Raw genomic sequence first — 14,021 nt, 5'->3', positions numbered from 1 at the left:
TCCTTAGTACAGTAGTAATCCCGATAGAAAATACACTGTCGTTCATAAATACTCACCTCCTATTTTTAGGAGGGGCGTGGCTTCAGATGCTTTTTTGTTCTCAAAAAGTGCTTTCGAAATCCTTCATCTGCTATGAAAAGCTGGTTATGATTTATTTAAGTCTCATATTTTCAATATTTATGGATCTTATCTAGTTCTAAAATGTGATATTTTCCCTTTATGTAACAAAGTTTTGTTTCGTTTTAGTAACGGTGCAATACAGGGTCCGCAAATCTTTTCTCACGCTCGTGATGTTTTGAGAGTTTTGTTAACTTACAATATGCTGGATGCTTTTTCTTGGGAAAAAATAGTCACATTAAGGAGGTTCATTTTCTCTGTAATATGCCACAGGGGAGCGGCGAGATGCATTTTTCATGAGCGACAGTGATGAATCCGTTTCTGCGGCGCCTAATGTTGACTCCGGTGATGAATCGCTATGAGATGGATTTGAAATCTTAATGCTGAATGTTCTCATCAGTTTTTTTTTGTGAATGAGATGTGAGTCGCTACCAAAGATAGAATGATGTGGGTGGCTAAAAAAACAGCAACTTGGGAGTGTCCTCGTTTGAATTTGTCTAAATTATTTATTCATTTATTTGCAAGCAAATACTAAATGCTCTCTTAACTTTGCAACCTGGAATGTCGCTGGAGTAAGACTCAGGACTATGAACAGATCTGCTTTGAAAGCTGTCTACCTACTGATTAATAATTGTGTATATATTTTTTTGTATGTTTAGCAAGTAATTGTTGATATTCTTCCACTGTGTCCTCTATCAGACGGTGGTGTAGGTCAGTGGCTGTGGGCGCTCTAATCTAATCGTCCCCTGTACCTTTAAGGGAACCACATACCTTTTTTTAGCAAGCAGATTCAGTTCGATAGGAGCAACCATCAATTTGTGGGAACCCTTATTCCCACAGTGAAGCAGATGAGACGGCACTACTGCTGGAACAAGCAGCCTTTGCCACTAACTCGGCGTTAGAAGGAACAGGTCGCATTTTTCTCTGCTGTCATTTTCATCTGCAACTTCTTTGTTTCCAACTCTGCAGACATGTGCATTTTGGCAGCTTCTGTTTTTCTAGGAGTTCTTCTTTTACTTGCACCCTCGCAGTGCTTGGCGTGTCCTTTTGGCTGTGAATGTTTTGCAGTCACCCACACGGTGAAGTGTTTCTCTAAGGATCTGCTCGTAGTGCCACAAAACATTCCAGGATATACCCGGAGTGTCGTCATCACAGGGAATAACATACATCAAGTTGGACCAGATTCGTTTACAGAACTGCAGAATGTCACTAACGTCATTTTAAGCAATAACAGGTGAGAATGTCAGTGTCATGTTTTTCAGTTGTGTAATTTAAAGCCATATTTGGTTAATGTAACTAACTTTGTTGGTGTGTGTATGTAATAAAGAAACAGTGGCTTTAACTGTGACCGTGTTTGTTCCTTTAAAGATGCTATATGTGTTATTGAGCATAAGAATGGCATCAAAATGTCTAAGAGCGGTTGTCACAGTGTTAGTCGTCTTCTCAGGATCACAGAGTTGGCCTCCCACACCTTTGCCGGTCTCACCAGTCTGCGCTCCTTGGACCTCAGTGGTAACCAGCTGGCGTTAATCCACCCAGAGGCGCTCAGCATACCTGGAAGCCCCCTTCAGGAGCTCAACCTGAGCCGCTCGCTGCACAACTTCACCGCCCTGACCGACCTGGCCACGGCTCTCCGCTGGGGCGGACTCTGGGGGCTACGCCGCCTCGACCTTTCCGGAAACCTCCTGGCCCTTCTCCCGCCTGGGATGTTCTCCCACGTTCCCAGTTTGCAGCAGCTCTTGCTCAGGAACAACTCCTTGGTGGCTGTCTATGCGGGGACCTTTTCCGGCATGGACCATCTGGAGACCCTGGACCTGACGCACAACGACTTTGAGGCGTTCAGGGTCGACGCACTTCAAGAACTAGAGAGACTCGGCAATGCTCAGATCTTTCTCGGTAACAACCCGTACTCCTGCTCCTGTGAGAGCCGGGACTTTGTGACCTGGCTGAATAAAACCAGAGCCCGGGTGGATGCTGACGCTGTCAGATGTGCATCACCGGAGGCGTTAGCCGACACCCGGCTGCAAGGGCTCACCGTCCAGGCCATTGGTTGTGTAGTTCCGGTCCTGGCTGAGGTGGCTGACCTCACCTTACAGACGTCGTATGTTTTCCTGGGGCTGGTGCTGGGCTTTGTCGGCATGGTTTTTCTCTTTGTGCTCTACCTGAATCGAAACGGCATGAAGAAGTGGATCATAGAAACGAGGGACGCGTGCCGAGACGTTCTGGAGGGCTATCACTACCGGTACGAGATAGACTCTGACCCTCGGTTGGGTCACATCGCGGCCGGCGGTAGCAGGTCACAAAGGCATTTGGGACAAGCGCCGTCCCAACAGCTGCCAAATGACACGTGTATAGACCAAGCCCTGACAGAAACACAAGTCAAACCAGTGGCAAACTCCCCTCCTGTAAACTCCTGATCTTGGAGTTTCATTGAAGGAATGAAAGATACAAGTGCATTTTTTTATTATTAATTAGGATATCATCCAATGATTTATTTAGTTTGCAAATTCAGTTCAAAAAGTAAAAGTCACATTCACTGCCAAGAGTGAAATGTGTCGAGGATTTATTTGTTTAATTTTTTATAATTATGAAAAATATTGACGGGTTTCCACAATCAGCATGAACTACAGAAAGGTCACAGCAAGAGAAGATGGCTGCTTTGTCCTAGCATGTCAAAATGTGGAGAAGCAACGGGGATAACAAGCAGCACTCTTTTTCGTTAAAAAAAAGAAAGTACATTTTATATTTCATTTGAAAATCAAGGTCCCAGAAGGAAGGAGAGGAGAGGATTGCTGCATTGTTTCAATAATTCATGCAAAAGGAGCCCCAACATAGAGTGGATACAGTACACGAAGAATCTTTATGAAGCCAAGATTTCTGAATAAAAAAAATATTTTTTTCATTAATGTGATGTAATTTTCCAATTTTCTGAGAAATTGACTTTTGGGTTTTAACTAGCTATAAATCATAATCATCAAAATTAAAATAAATAGGTGGTTGAAATCTACCACTGGGTGTGTAAAATACCTGTAGAGTTGCACTCTTTCAGTTAAATTATTAAAGTAACCTAAAAAATATATAGAGAGGTGTACTTTTAGAATCTCAGAATATTTATACTTGCTGTGTATACTTTAAACTTCACCGTAAAAAGTGCCTTTGTGTTTTCTTAGGCACGTGAAAATAATCTGCAAACAGTTTTCTGCTTTTTAGATAAACGCTCCTGGTTTTGGTCATCGTTTATTAGTTAGTCTTAGCATCATAACTCCACACATTTGGAAACTCCACTACTGATAGCATTGATGGCAGCTCAGAAGCAAAGAGAATGCATGAAAAAGCATGAAGTATTAAAATATGTCTTGTATTAATACTGTTGCAAAGTTTCTAAGCAAAAAGTCCTCGGATGACATATTTTGTTGCATTTGTCTTTGTTGCTTCACGCGTAGCACAACATGTTATATGAATCACATATTTCTGTTCCAAATAAAACATTTGTTTAATTTCTACGCTCCCTTATTGTGACTTGTGTCCAGAATGGAGAACTACGGAAAACCATTTGTTTTCCTCCATGTGGCGCATTCCCACTATTTCTGCTCATAGAGTGCGTGATTAAGTGTCTGCATTCAGCGGAAATAGGACAAAATGAAAGATGTTGTTTAGAAACACACCTGCTGGCTCTGCAGCTGTGCACCCCTGTGAGCATGCCAGGCCCGCCTTGGATGTGTGCGCATTAATTAAAACGGTGGTTTCCAAAGTTCCTCCGCTCCTGACCTACAAAGTAGTAGTTGCTAAAGGCTTGTGACCCAGACGACTGACTGAAGAGTACAAATATTGATAATAACCAGCAGGATGGATAATTGCGACACTAATGGCCTCTTCAGAGCTTCCATCATATCTGAAACTGGTGTTTCTATCACTTTTATACAGACCCTCACCAAAGTTTTCATACAACTTTATTTCCTGACATTTTTCACTTTAAAATCATAATTTTTAGTGTGTGTTAGTTTTATTTTGATTTTTCCTCTTTGCAAGCAAGCTTAAGCAATTGTTCTGTGGACAATCTCCATCCTGCCTAAAGAAAAACAAACCCAACGCTAGTGTTGTGTATGAATGCATTAAAATAAACCCTTTTTCTTTTTCACTTACCAATGCTGGGTATTTTGAGATGAACTTGAAGGAAATGCAACTAACCCACTGACGTCTTTTAAAGATACTCTAATCAGAAGTGAACAAAAGATTTACACATACTTTGCAGGTAGAAACTTTGGATGTTTCATACAGAAAATGATGCAGCGTTTTCCTTCAAGGCACACACTGAGTGACTGCCGAGTGTGTGTGTGTGTCCATGAAGTGGAGATGACATTAAGGTTGACCTATCCATTTCCCTTCACTATAAACTTGACTATGTCGCCTTTAACTCTCTAAAGGATTAAACAACGATTTCATTGCAATGACCAAAATTATATTATTTTGGTTTTGAAGTGATATTAGCTGAATCCTTGTCGCAAGGGACAAAGGTGTTAGAAAATGGATGGATGGATTAATTGATTTTTTTATTTTTTTTCCCAGAAAAGGAGATAACAAAAGAAAACTAGAAAATTCCTGCAGAAATTTTAAAGGGGCATGCCAAAGTGTGCCCGTCGGCTTTGAGCCAGTGTTTTTATACTAAAAATTAGCATTAATGCTAAAGAAAGCTGCAACGTAGTCAATAACCTGTGGAGAGGCAGAAGCATGTAGAATAATCTGTACTTGTACCATTCATTATGTTAAAATTGATGCATATGCTAAAATTAGCCAATATGCTAATGTTAGCTCAAATGCTGGCAGTAGGATGTGGAGCAACACGACCATGTTGTTTTAATTTTACTACTCTATTCAGTATACTAAACATTTCTAATTAATGAGAAAATTAGGTAAAAGCTAACTTTAGGTAAAAGTGCTAGTGCACTAGTCATAGACAGTGAAATGCTAACTTTTGTACAAATGCTAATGACCTGCCTTGCTGAGCATCACCGCTCTTTTCCTACGAATCCTCTTCCGCTCTCTGTCAGGTTTGTGATCTGTAGCATCGCAGGCGCTGCGTCTGTGCCGCTGGTTCCTTAAAGGAGCAGCGACGTTATTTTCTGTCCATAGACTTTTAATCAGCTATTTATTCTTATTTATGTCAGATTTTAACATGGGGGACATATGTGTAATGGTTATAGTCTTGAATCAGTAGTATAATGCTGAAAACACAAGCAGTTGTAAATACCAGAAAACCCTACAGTGCAGTCCTGGGGAGCTGCAGTTCCAGACACTCTGTTCTTCTGTTGCTATGGTAATTAATCCCCTGCAGCTGTGAGAGCCAAAGAGCGGGAAAATCCTCTTCAGACACAGTTTCTATACTTGGGAGACACCAGGCGTCAGTCTGAAGGACCCTGACAAAAAGCATAAGCCCTAGCAAATTTTTGTAAACATTGTACATGAGCAGGCATGTGTATCTATGTTATGACCAACTTTCAGACCAATAGGGCGATATTTATGCCTGTGAGGGGGATTTAAAAAGGGTTTTTGAGTCAGCCATAAACAGTCCTGTGTGTGTGTTTCATAGAGAAAGATTACTGATTCTGTGAGACACAAAATCTCAAATTTTTTAGTTTTTATTAATTTATGTAATCATTTTAACTCCAATCCCCAATAAAAGTAATAGCTCCCTTCTCGGGTACGAGCCGCACGTTTTGATACCACTTTTGTGGGTGGGCACACAGCGGTACGAGCCGCATTAACGGTGACGGAAGAATAAATATATAACTAGAAAATTCCTGCAGAAATTTTAAAGGGGCATGCCAAAGTGTGCCCGTCGGCTTTGAGCCAGTGTTTTTATACTAAAAATTAGCATTAATGCTAAAGAAAGCTGCAACGTAGTCAATAACCTGTGGAGAGGCAGAAGCATGTAGAATAATCTGTACTTGTACCATTCATTATGTTAAAATTGATGCATATGCTAAAATTAGCCAATATGCTAATGTTAGCTCAAATGCTGGCAGTAGGATGTGGAGCAACACGACCATGTTGTTTTAATTTTACTACTCTATTCAGTATACTAAACATTTCTAATTAATGAGAAAATTAGGTAAAAGCTAACTTTAGGTAAAAGTGCTAGTGCACTAGTCATAGACAGTGAAATGCTAACTTTTGTACAAATGCTAATGACCTGCCTTGCTGAGCATCACCGCTCTTTTCCTACGAATCCTCTTCCGCTCTCTGTCAGGTTTGTGATCTGTAGCATCGCAGGCGCTGCGTCTGTGCCGCTGGTTCCTTAAAGGAGCAGCGACGTTATTTTCTGTCCATAGACTTTTAATCAGCTATTTATTCTTATTTATGTCAGATTTTAACATGGGGGACATATGTGTAATGGTTATAGTCTTGAATCAGTAGTATAATGCTGAAAACACAAGCAGTTGTAAATACCAGAAAACCCTACAGTGCAGTCCTGGGGAGCTGCAGTTCCAGACACTCTGTTCTTCTGTTGCTATGGTAATTAATCCCCTGCAGCTGTGAGAGCCAAAGAGCGGGAAAATCCTCTTCAGACACAGTTTCTATACTTGGGAGACACCAGGCGTCAGTCTGAAGGACCCTGACAAAAAGCATAAGCCCTAGCAAATTTTTGTAAACATTGTACATGAGCAGGCATGTGTATCTATGTTATGACCAACTTTCAGACCAATAGGGCGATATTTATGCCTGTGAGGGGGATTTAAAAAGGGTTTTTGAGTCAGCCATAAACAGTCCTGTGTGTGTGTTTCATAGAGAAAGATTACTGATTCTGTGAGACACAAAATCTCAAATTTTTTAGTTTTTATTAATTTATGTAATCATTTTAACTCCAATCCCCAATAAAAGTAATAGCTCCCTTCTCGGGTACGAGCCGCACGTTTTGATACCACTTTTGTGGGTGGGCACACAGCGGTACGAGCCGCATTAACGGTGACGGAAGAATAAATATATAATAATAATAATAAAGAGGCGTTCTATTGGGTGTAGAACAATAGGTGCCTGCCATGCAATGCATGGAGGCAGTACTGACTTGCTTCGCAAGTCAGTACTGCTCTCCTTATGCATTGCTATGGCATGCCCCTAACTAGAAAATTCCTGCAGAAATTTTAAAGGGGCATGCCAAAGTGTGCCCGTCGGCTTTGACGCAGCGTTATGATGCTAAAAATTAGCATTAATGCTAAATAAAGCTGCAACGTAGTCAATAACCTGTGGAGAGGCAGAAGCATGTTTACTAAGCTGTACTTGTACCATTCATTATGTTAAAATTGATGCATAAGCTAAAATTAGCCAATATGCTAATGTTAGCTTAAATGCTGGCAGTAGCATGTGGAGCAACAGGAACATGTTGTTTTAATTTTACTACTCCATTCAGTATACTAAACATGTCTAATTAATGAGAAAATTAGCTAAAAGCTAACTTTAGGTAAAAGTGCTAGTGTATTTGTCAAAGACAGTGAAATGCAAACTTTCGTACAAATGCTAATGAACTGCCTTGCTGCGCAAGGCAGTTCACTATCCTGAGAAATAAATAACATAAAAAAAGCTAATATTATTGCACCGCCTACGGCGGTGCACTAACACGACAGAATTATGCAGACTTTTATTTTGAAACTTTCAGTAAGCTTCATTTTTGTTTCACATTGGATTTATGGCCACATTAATCCAATGTGTAACAGTCTAGCTATATAAGGTTAAAAAAAACTACATATTATTGCACCGCCTTCGGCGGTGCACTGACGTGAGAGGGGTATGCAGGCTTTTATTTTGAAAGTTTCAGTAAGCTTCATTTTAATGACCACGCTAATTCAATGTGCAACTCTGGTTTGTTTAAACCAGTCCCATAAAGCCCAAAAGACCAATAACCTGATGTGAAAAATGTCAGGACTTTTATTTTGAAATTTTCAGTAAGCTTCATTTTAAATAGACACACTAATCAATGTGTAACAGTGGTTTGGTTAATCCACCAATATAATGCCCAAAACAGCAAGTAGCTCTACATTCCAGCTCAGCCCTCCTCTGTAATAACTGAATGATCCGCCATGTTGTAGTTCCGACCTTCTGCTCCGCCCTCTGTATTAAGGTGTTCCACCATGTTTAGAACTACAGAGACCTTGTAGTCCAAACCAGCAGTTGCCATAGCGATCAAGCCTCTGCCAACTGCTGTGTGTGTGTGAGAGACACTTCATGCAACTTTGAGAACACCCAGTCATTTTAATGAAAAAAGCAGTCTGAACGACCCCTTCCCGTTCGGGAACCGTTATGCCGATCCAAAAACCGTTTGAAGCGTATGAGAGGGCTACTTGTCGTCTCCGATAGTCCTGTGATTCATATCTGTAGGTCATTCACAATAATTGCACTGATGAGAGAAAAATGGTGTGTGATGAGCTCAGTAATTTTTCAAAAACCTATATTAAACACTGAGCTTTTATTTTGAAATTTTCAGTAAGCGTCATGATCAATGGCTACACTAATCCAGTCTGTAACAGTAATTTGGTAACACCAGTTTTTAAATCACCAGTAGAGCAATTGCAGGATGTAAAAATGATCAAGGCTTTTATTTTGAAAAATTTATTAAGCTTCATTGTAAATGGCCACACTAATCCAATGTTTAACAGTGGGTGTGTTAAACCACTTAAATAGTAGCCCTCTGCTTTAACTGTATGTTTGCCATAGTGTTTGTATTCTGACCCAGGAGCTGTTGCCATGTTCGGTTGCTATGGTAAATAGGCCACAGGGTGCCAGCTGTAAGAGAGACACACAGGGGGAGACAATTCTATCTGTTTGAGCCAGCCAGTTTCACTAAAACAAGCACACTGAACGACCCCTTCCCATTCAAGATCCGTAAGGCCGATCCGAAAACCGTTTGAAGCGTATGAGAGGGCTATTTGTCGTCTCCCATAGTACCGTGATTCATATCTGTAGGTCATTCACAGGAATTGCACTGATGAGAGAAATATGGTGTGTGCAGAGCTCAGTAATTTTTCAAAAACCTATATTAAACACAGAGGAGGAGCGTCAGTTGGTCATGACCCGTCACTTTGCTCTGAAGCACCTGGACAGAAAACCGTAAGCCCTAGAGAAATTTCGAAAACATTTTACCGGAGCAGGCATTCTTTGCCTACGGCGGTGCACTAACCTCAGGGAAGTATGCACTTTTATTTTGAAACTTTCATTAAGCTTCATTTTAACTACCTTACCATTTCAATGTGTAACAGTAGTTTGTTTAAACCAGTCACAAAAAGGACCAAAGAGTCATTGAAAAATGTCAAGGCTTGCTGCGCAAGGCAGTTTACTATCCTGACAAATAAATAACAAAAAGTTTAATATTATTGCACCGCCTACGGCGGTGCACTAAAATGGCGGGTCAAATGCAAATGTTTGTGCTAATGTTAATGAACTGCCTTGCTGCGCAAGGCAGTTCACTATCCTGAGCGAAAAAAGGTAAAAAAAGCTGAATATTATTGCACCGCCTACGGCGGTGCACTAACGTGAGGAATATGCAGACTTTTATTTTGAAACTTTCAGTAAACTTCATTTTAACTACCACACCAAATCATAGTGTTACAGTAGTTTGTTTAAACCAGTCACATAAAGGCCAAAAGAGTAATGAATTGATGTGAAACATGTCAAGGCTTTAGTTAGGAGTTAGTTAGGCTGCAAAGAAATATACAGGCTTTTATTATAAAATTTTCAGTAAGCTTAATTTTAAATGGCCACACTAATCCAATGTGTAACAGTTGTTGGGTTAAACCAGTGATATAATGCCCAGAAAACTCTGCCCTGCCTGTAGATTTAACATTCTGTTCACCCTCCTTCTGTAGTAACTCAAAAACCTATATAAAACACTGGGGATGAAGCGTCAGTTGGTCATGTCCCATAACTTTGCTCTGAAGCACCTGGACAGAAAACCGTAAGCCCTAGAGAAATTTTGAAAACATTTCACCGGAGCAGGCATGCGGTGCTATTTCCTGACCAACTTTCATACCAATAGCACAAGTTTTGCAGCCATGAGAGCGATTTCAAAATTATTTTTGGGTCAAAATTCCACTCTGTTCCTCACTCTAAAAAGCGGCAGTTGGTTTCAGTTACACTCTAGGGTTTCGGCAGTTGGAAATTTCGCTCGTTTTTCGCTTTTTACGTCGCCATCGTAACTCCGATCCCCAATAAAAGTAATAGCTCCCTTCTCGGGTACGAGCCGCACGTTTTGATACCACTTTTGTGGGTGGGCACGCAGCGGTACGAGCCGCATTAACGGTAATGGAAGAAGATGTTATAATAATAAACAGACATTCTATTGGGTGTAGAACAATAGGTGCCTGCCATGCAATGCATGGAGGCAGTACTGACTTGCTTCGCAAGTCAGTACTGCTCTCCTTATGCATTGCTATGGCATGCCCCTAACTAGAAAATTCCTGCAGAAATTTTAAAGGGGCATGCCAAAGTGTGCCCGTCGGCTTTGACGCAGCGTTATGATGTTAAAAATTAGCATTAAGCAATCATGCTTAAGAAAGCTTCAGTGTGGTCAATAACCTGCGGGGAGTCAGAAGCATGTTTTCTTAAGCTGTACTCGTACGGTAGTATGAGCATTTTTGCTCATTTTAGTATGTTGCATAAGCTAAAATGAGCCAAAATGCTAACAATAGCATGAATGCTATTGGAGCATCAGTAGCATGTTGTCTGTCATTACTTGCGTCACACATGGCAGACCAATCCTTGCTCCGACCAAGCTTCCAACCAACAAAAAAACCTGACCTGTGTAACAGGTCACAAACACGAAAAAAGTCTTTTTAAATCCTGAAATTATTCAAATAAATTCTTCATAAACCCAATATATTACCCGGATAACAGTTTATATATTAACCTGATAACAGTTTATGACGGAGTATTTCCTTGCAAACGGCTACGTTTTTAGCCTTAGCTCTCTGCTAAAAGGAAAAGTACAACACGATGAAAATGTAAGAAAATAAAAACAAAACTCACCAAAACCGATGTAACTTAGTTCTCATTAAATCCCAGTCAGTTTTCGACCAGGTAATTTATGTTTTCTCAACTATATTAAGCGTTTCCGTTCATCACCGCTCTTTTCCTACGAATCCTCTTCTGCTCTCTGTCAGGTTTGTGATCTGTAGCATCACCCAGGCGCCGCGTCTGTGCCGCTGGTTCCTTAAAGGAGCAGCGACGTTATTTTCTGTCCACAGACTTTTAATCAACTATTTATTCTTATTTATGTCAGATTTTAACATGGGGGGACATATGTGTAATGGTTATAGTCTTGAATCAGTAGTATAATGCTGAAAACACAAGAAGTTGTAAATACCAGTAAACCCTACAGTGCAGTCCTGGGTAGCTGCAGTTCCAGACACTGTGTTCTTCTGTTGCTATGGTAATTAATCCCCTGCAGCTGTGAGAGCCAAAGAGCGGGAAAATGCTCTTCAGACACAGTTTCTATACTTGGGAGACACCAGGCGTCAGTCTGAAGGACCCTGACAAAAAGCATAAGCCCTAGCAAATTTTTGTAAACATTGTACATGAGCAGGCATGTGTATCTATGTTATGACCAACTTTCAGATCAATAGGGCGATATTTATGCCTGTGAGGGGGATTTAAAAAGGGTTTTTGAGTCAGCCATAAACAGTCCTGTGTGTGTGTTTCATAGAGAAAGATTACTGATTCTGTGAGACACAAAATCTCAAATTTTTTCGTTTTTATTAATTTATGTAATCATTTTAACTCCAATCCCCAATAAAAGTAATAGCTCCCTTCTCGGGTACGAGCCGCACGTTTTGATACCACTTTTGTGGGTGGGTACGCAGCGGTACGAGCCGCATTAACGGTGACGGAAGAATAAATATATAATAATAATAATAAAGAGGCGTTCTATTGGGTGTAGAACAATAGGTGCCTGCCATGCAATGCATGGAGGCAGTACTGACTTGCTTCGCAAGTCAGTACTGCTCTCCTTATGCATTGCTATGGCATGCCCCTAATAATAATAATAAAGAGGCGTTCTATTGGGTGTAGAACAATAGGTGCCTGCCATGCAATGCATGGAGGCAGTACTGACTTGCTTCGCAAGTCAGTACTGCTCTCCTTATGCATTGCTATGGCATGCCCCTAATAACTAGAAAATTCCTGCAGAAATTTTAAAGGGGCATGCCAAAGTGTGCCCGTCGGCTTTGACGCAGCGCTATGATGTTAAAAATTAGCATTAATGCTAAAGAAAGCTGCAACGTAGTCAATAACCTGTGGAGAGGCAGAAGCATGTTTAATAAACTGTAGTTGTACCATTCATTATGTTAGAATTGATGCATAAGCTAAAATTAGCCAATATGCTAATGTTAGCTTAAATGCTGGCAGTAGCATGTGGAGCAACACGACCATGTTGTTTTAATTTTACTACTCTATTCAGTATACTAAACATGTCTAATTAATGAGAAAATTAGGTAAAAGCTAACTTTAGGTAAAAGTGCTAGTGCACTAGTCATAGACAGTGAAATGCTAACTTTTGTACTAATGACCTGCCTTGCTGAGCATCACCGCTCTTTTCCTACGAATCCTCTTCTGCTCTCTCTGTCAGGTTTGTGATCTGTAGCATCGCAGGCGCTGCGTCTGTGCCGCTGGTTCCTTAAAGGAGCAGCGACGTTATTTTCTGTCCATAGACTTTTAATCAACTATTTATTCTTATTCATGTCAGATTTTAACATGGGGGGACATATGTGTAATGGTTATAGTCTTGAATCAGTAGTATAATGCTGAAAACACAAGAAGTTGTAAATACCAGTAAACCCTACAGTGCAGTCCTGGGGAGCTGCAGTTCCAGACACTGTGTTCTTCTGTTGCTATGGTAATTAATCCCCTGCAGCTGTGAGAGCCAAAGAGCGGGAAAATCCTCTTCAGACAGTTTCTATACTTGGGAGACACCAGGCGTCAGTCTGAAGGACCCTGACAAAAAGCATAAGCCCTAGCAAATTTTTGTAAACATTGTACATGAGCAGGCATGTGTATCTATGTTATGACCAACTTTCAGACCAATAGGGCGATATTTATGCCTGTGAGGGGATTTAAAAAGGGTTTTTGAGTCAGCCATAAACAGTCCTGTGTGTGTGTTTCATAGAGAAAGATTACTGATTCTGTGAGACACAAAATCTCAAATTTTTTAGTTTTTATTAATTTATGTAATCATTTTAACTCCAATCCCCAATAAAAGTAATAGCTCCCTTCTCGGGTACGAGCCGCACGTTTTGATACCACTTCTGTGGGTGGGCACACAGCGGTACGAGCCGCATTAACGGTGACGGAAGAATAAATATATAATAATAATAACTAGAAAATTCCTGCAGAAATTTTAAAGGGGCATGCCAAAGTGTGCCCGTCGGCTTTGACGCAGCGTTATGATGTTAAAAATTAGCATTAAGCAATCATGCTTAAGAAAGCTTCAGTGTGGTCAATAACCTGCGGGGAGTCAGAAGCATGTTTTCTTAAGCTGTACTCGTACGGTAGTATGAGCATTTTTGCTCATTTTAGTATGTTGCATAAGCTAAAATGAGCCAAAATGCTAACAATAGCATGAATGCTATTGGAGCATCAGTAGCATGTTGTCTGTCATTACTTGCGTCACACATGGCAGACCAATCCTTGCTCCGACCAAGCTTCCAACCAACAAAAAACCTGACCTGTGTAACAGGTCACAAACACGAAAAAAGTCTTTTTAAATCCTGAAATTATTCAAATAAATTCTTCATAAACCCAATATATTACCCGGATAACAGTTTATATATTAACCTGATAACAGTTTATGACGGAGTATTTCCTTGCAAACGGCTACGTTTTTAGCCTTAGCTCTCTGCTAAAAGGAAAAGTACAACACGATG

General features: G+C 40.5%; 1 protein-coding gene across 1 annotated transcript; it reads left to right on the top strand.

Annotated features, from left to right (window-relative positions):
- Positions 1 to 764: 764 nt before the first annotated feature.
- tpbg1a (trophoblast glycoprotein 1a) lies at positions 765 to 3,620 on the top strand. Its single transcript, XM_008432299.3, has 2 exons — positions 765 to 1,351; positions 1,565 to 3,620. Exons 1-2 carry the CDS (start codon positions 1,089 to 1,091, stop codon positions 2,532 to 2,534), a joined length of 1,233 nt encoding a protein of 410 aa, XP_008430521.1. The 5' UTR covers positions 765 to 1,088; the 3' UTR covers positions 2,535 to 3,620.
- The last annotated feature ends 10,401 nt before the right edge of the window (positions 3,621 to 14,021 follow it).

Source organism: Poecilia reticulata, chromosome 16, assembly GCF_904066995.2.
Source record: "Poecilia reticulata chromosome 16, P_reticulata-male-v2, whole genome shotgun sequence".
NCBI lineage: Eukaryota > Metazoa > Chordata > Actinopteri > Cyprinodontiformes > Poeciliidae > Poecilia > Poecilia reticulata.
The sequence above is the reverse complement of the archived record's forward strand: the minus strand, read 5'-3'. Positions and strand labels throughout refer to the sequence as shown.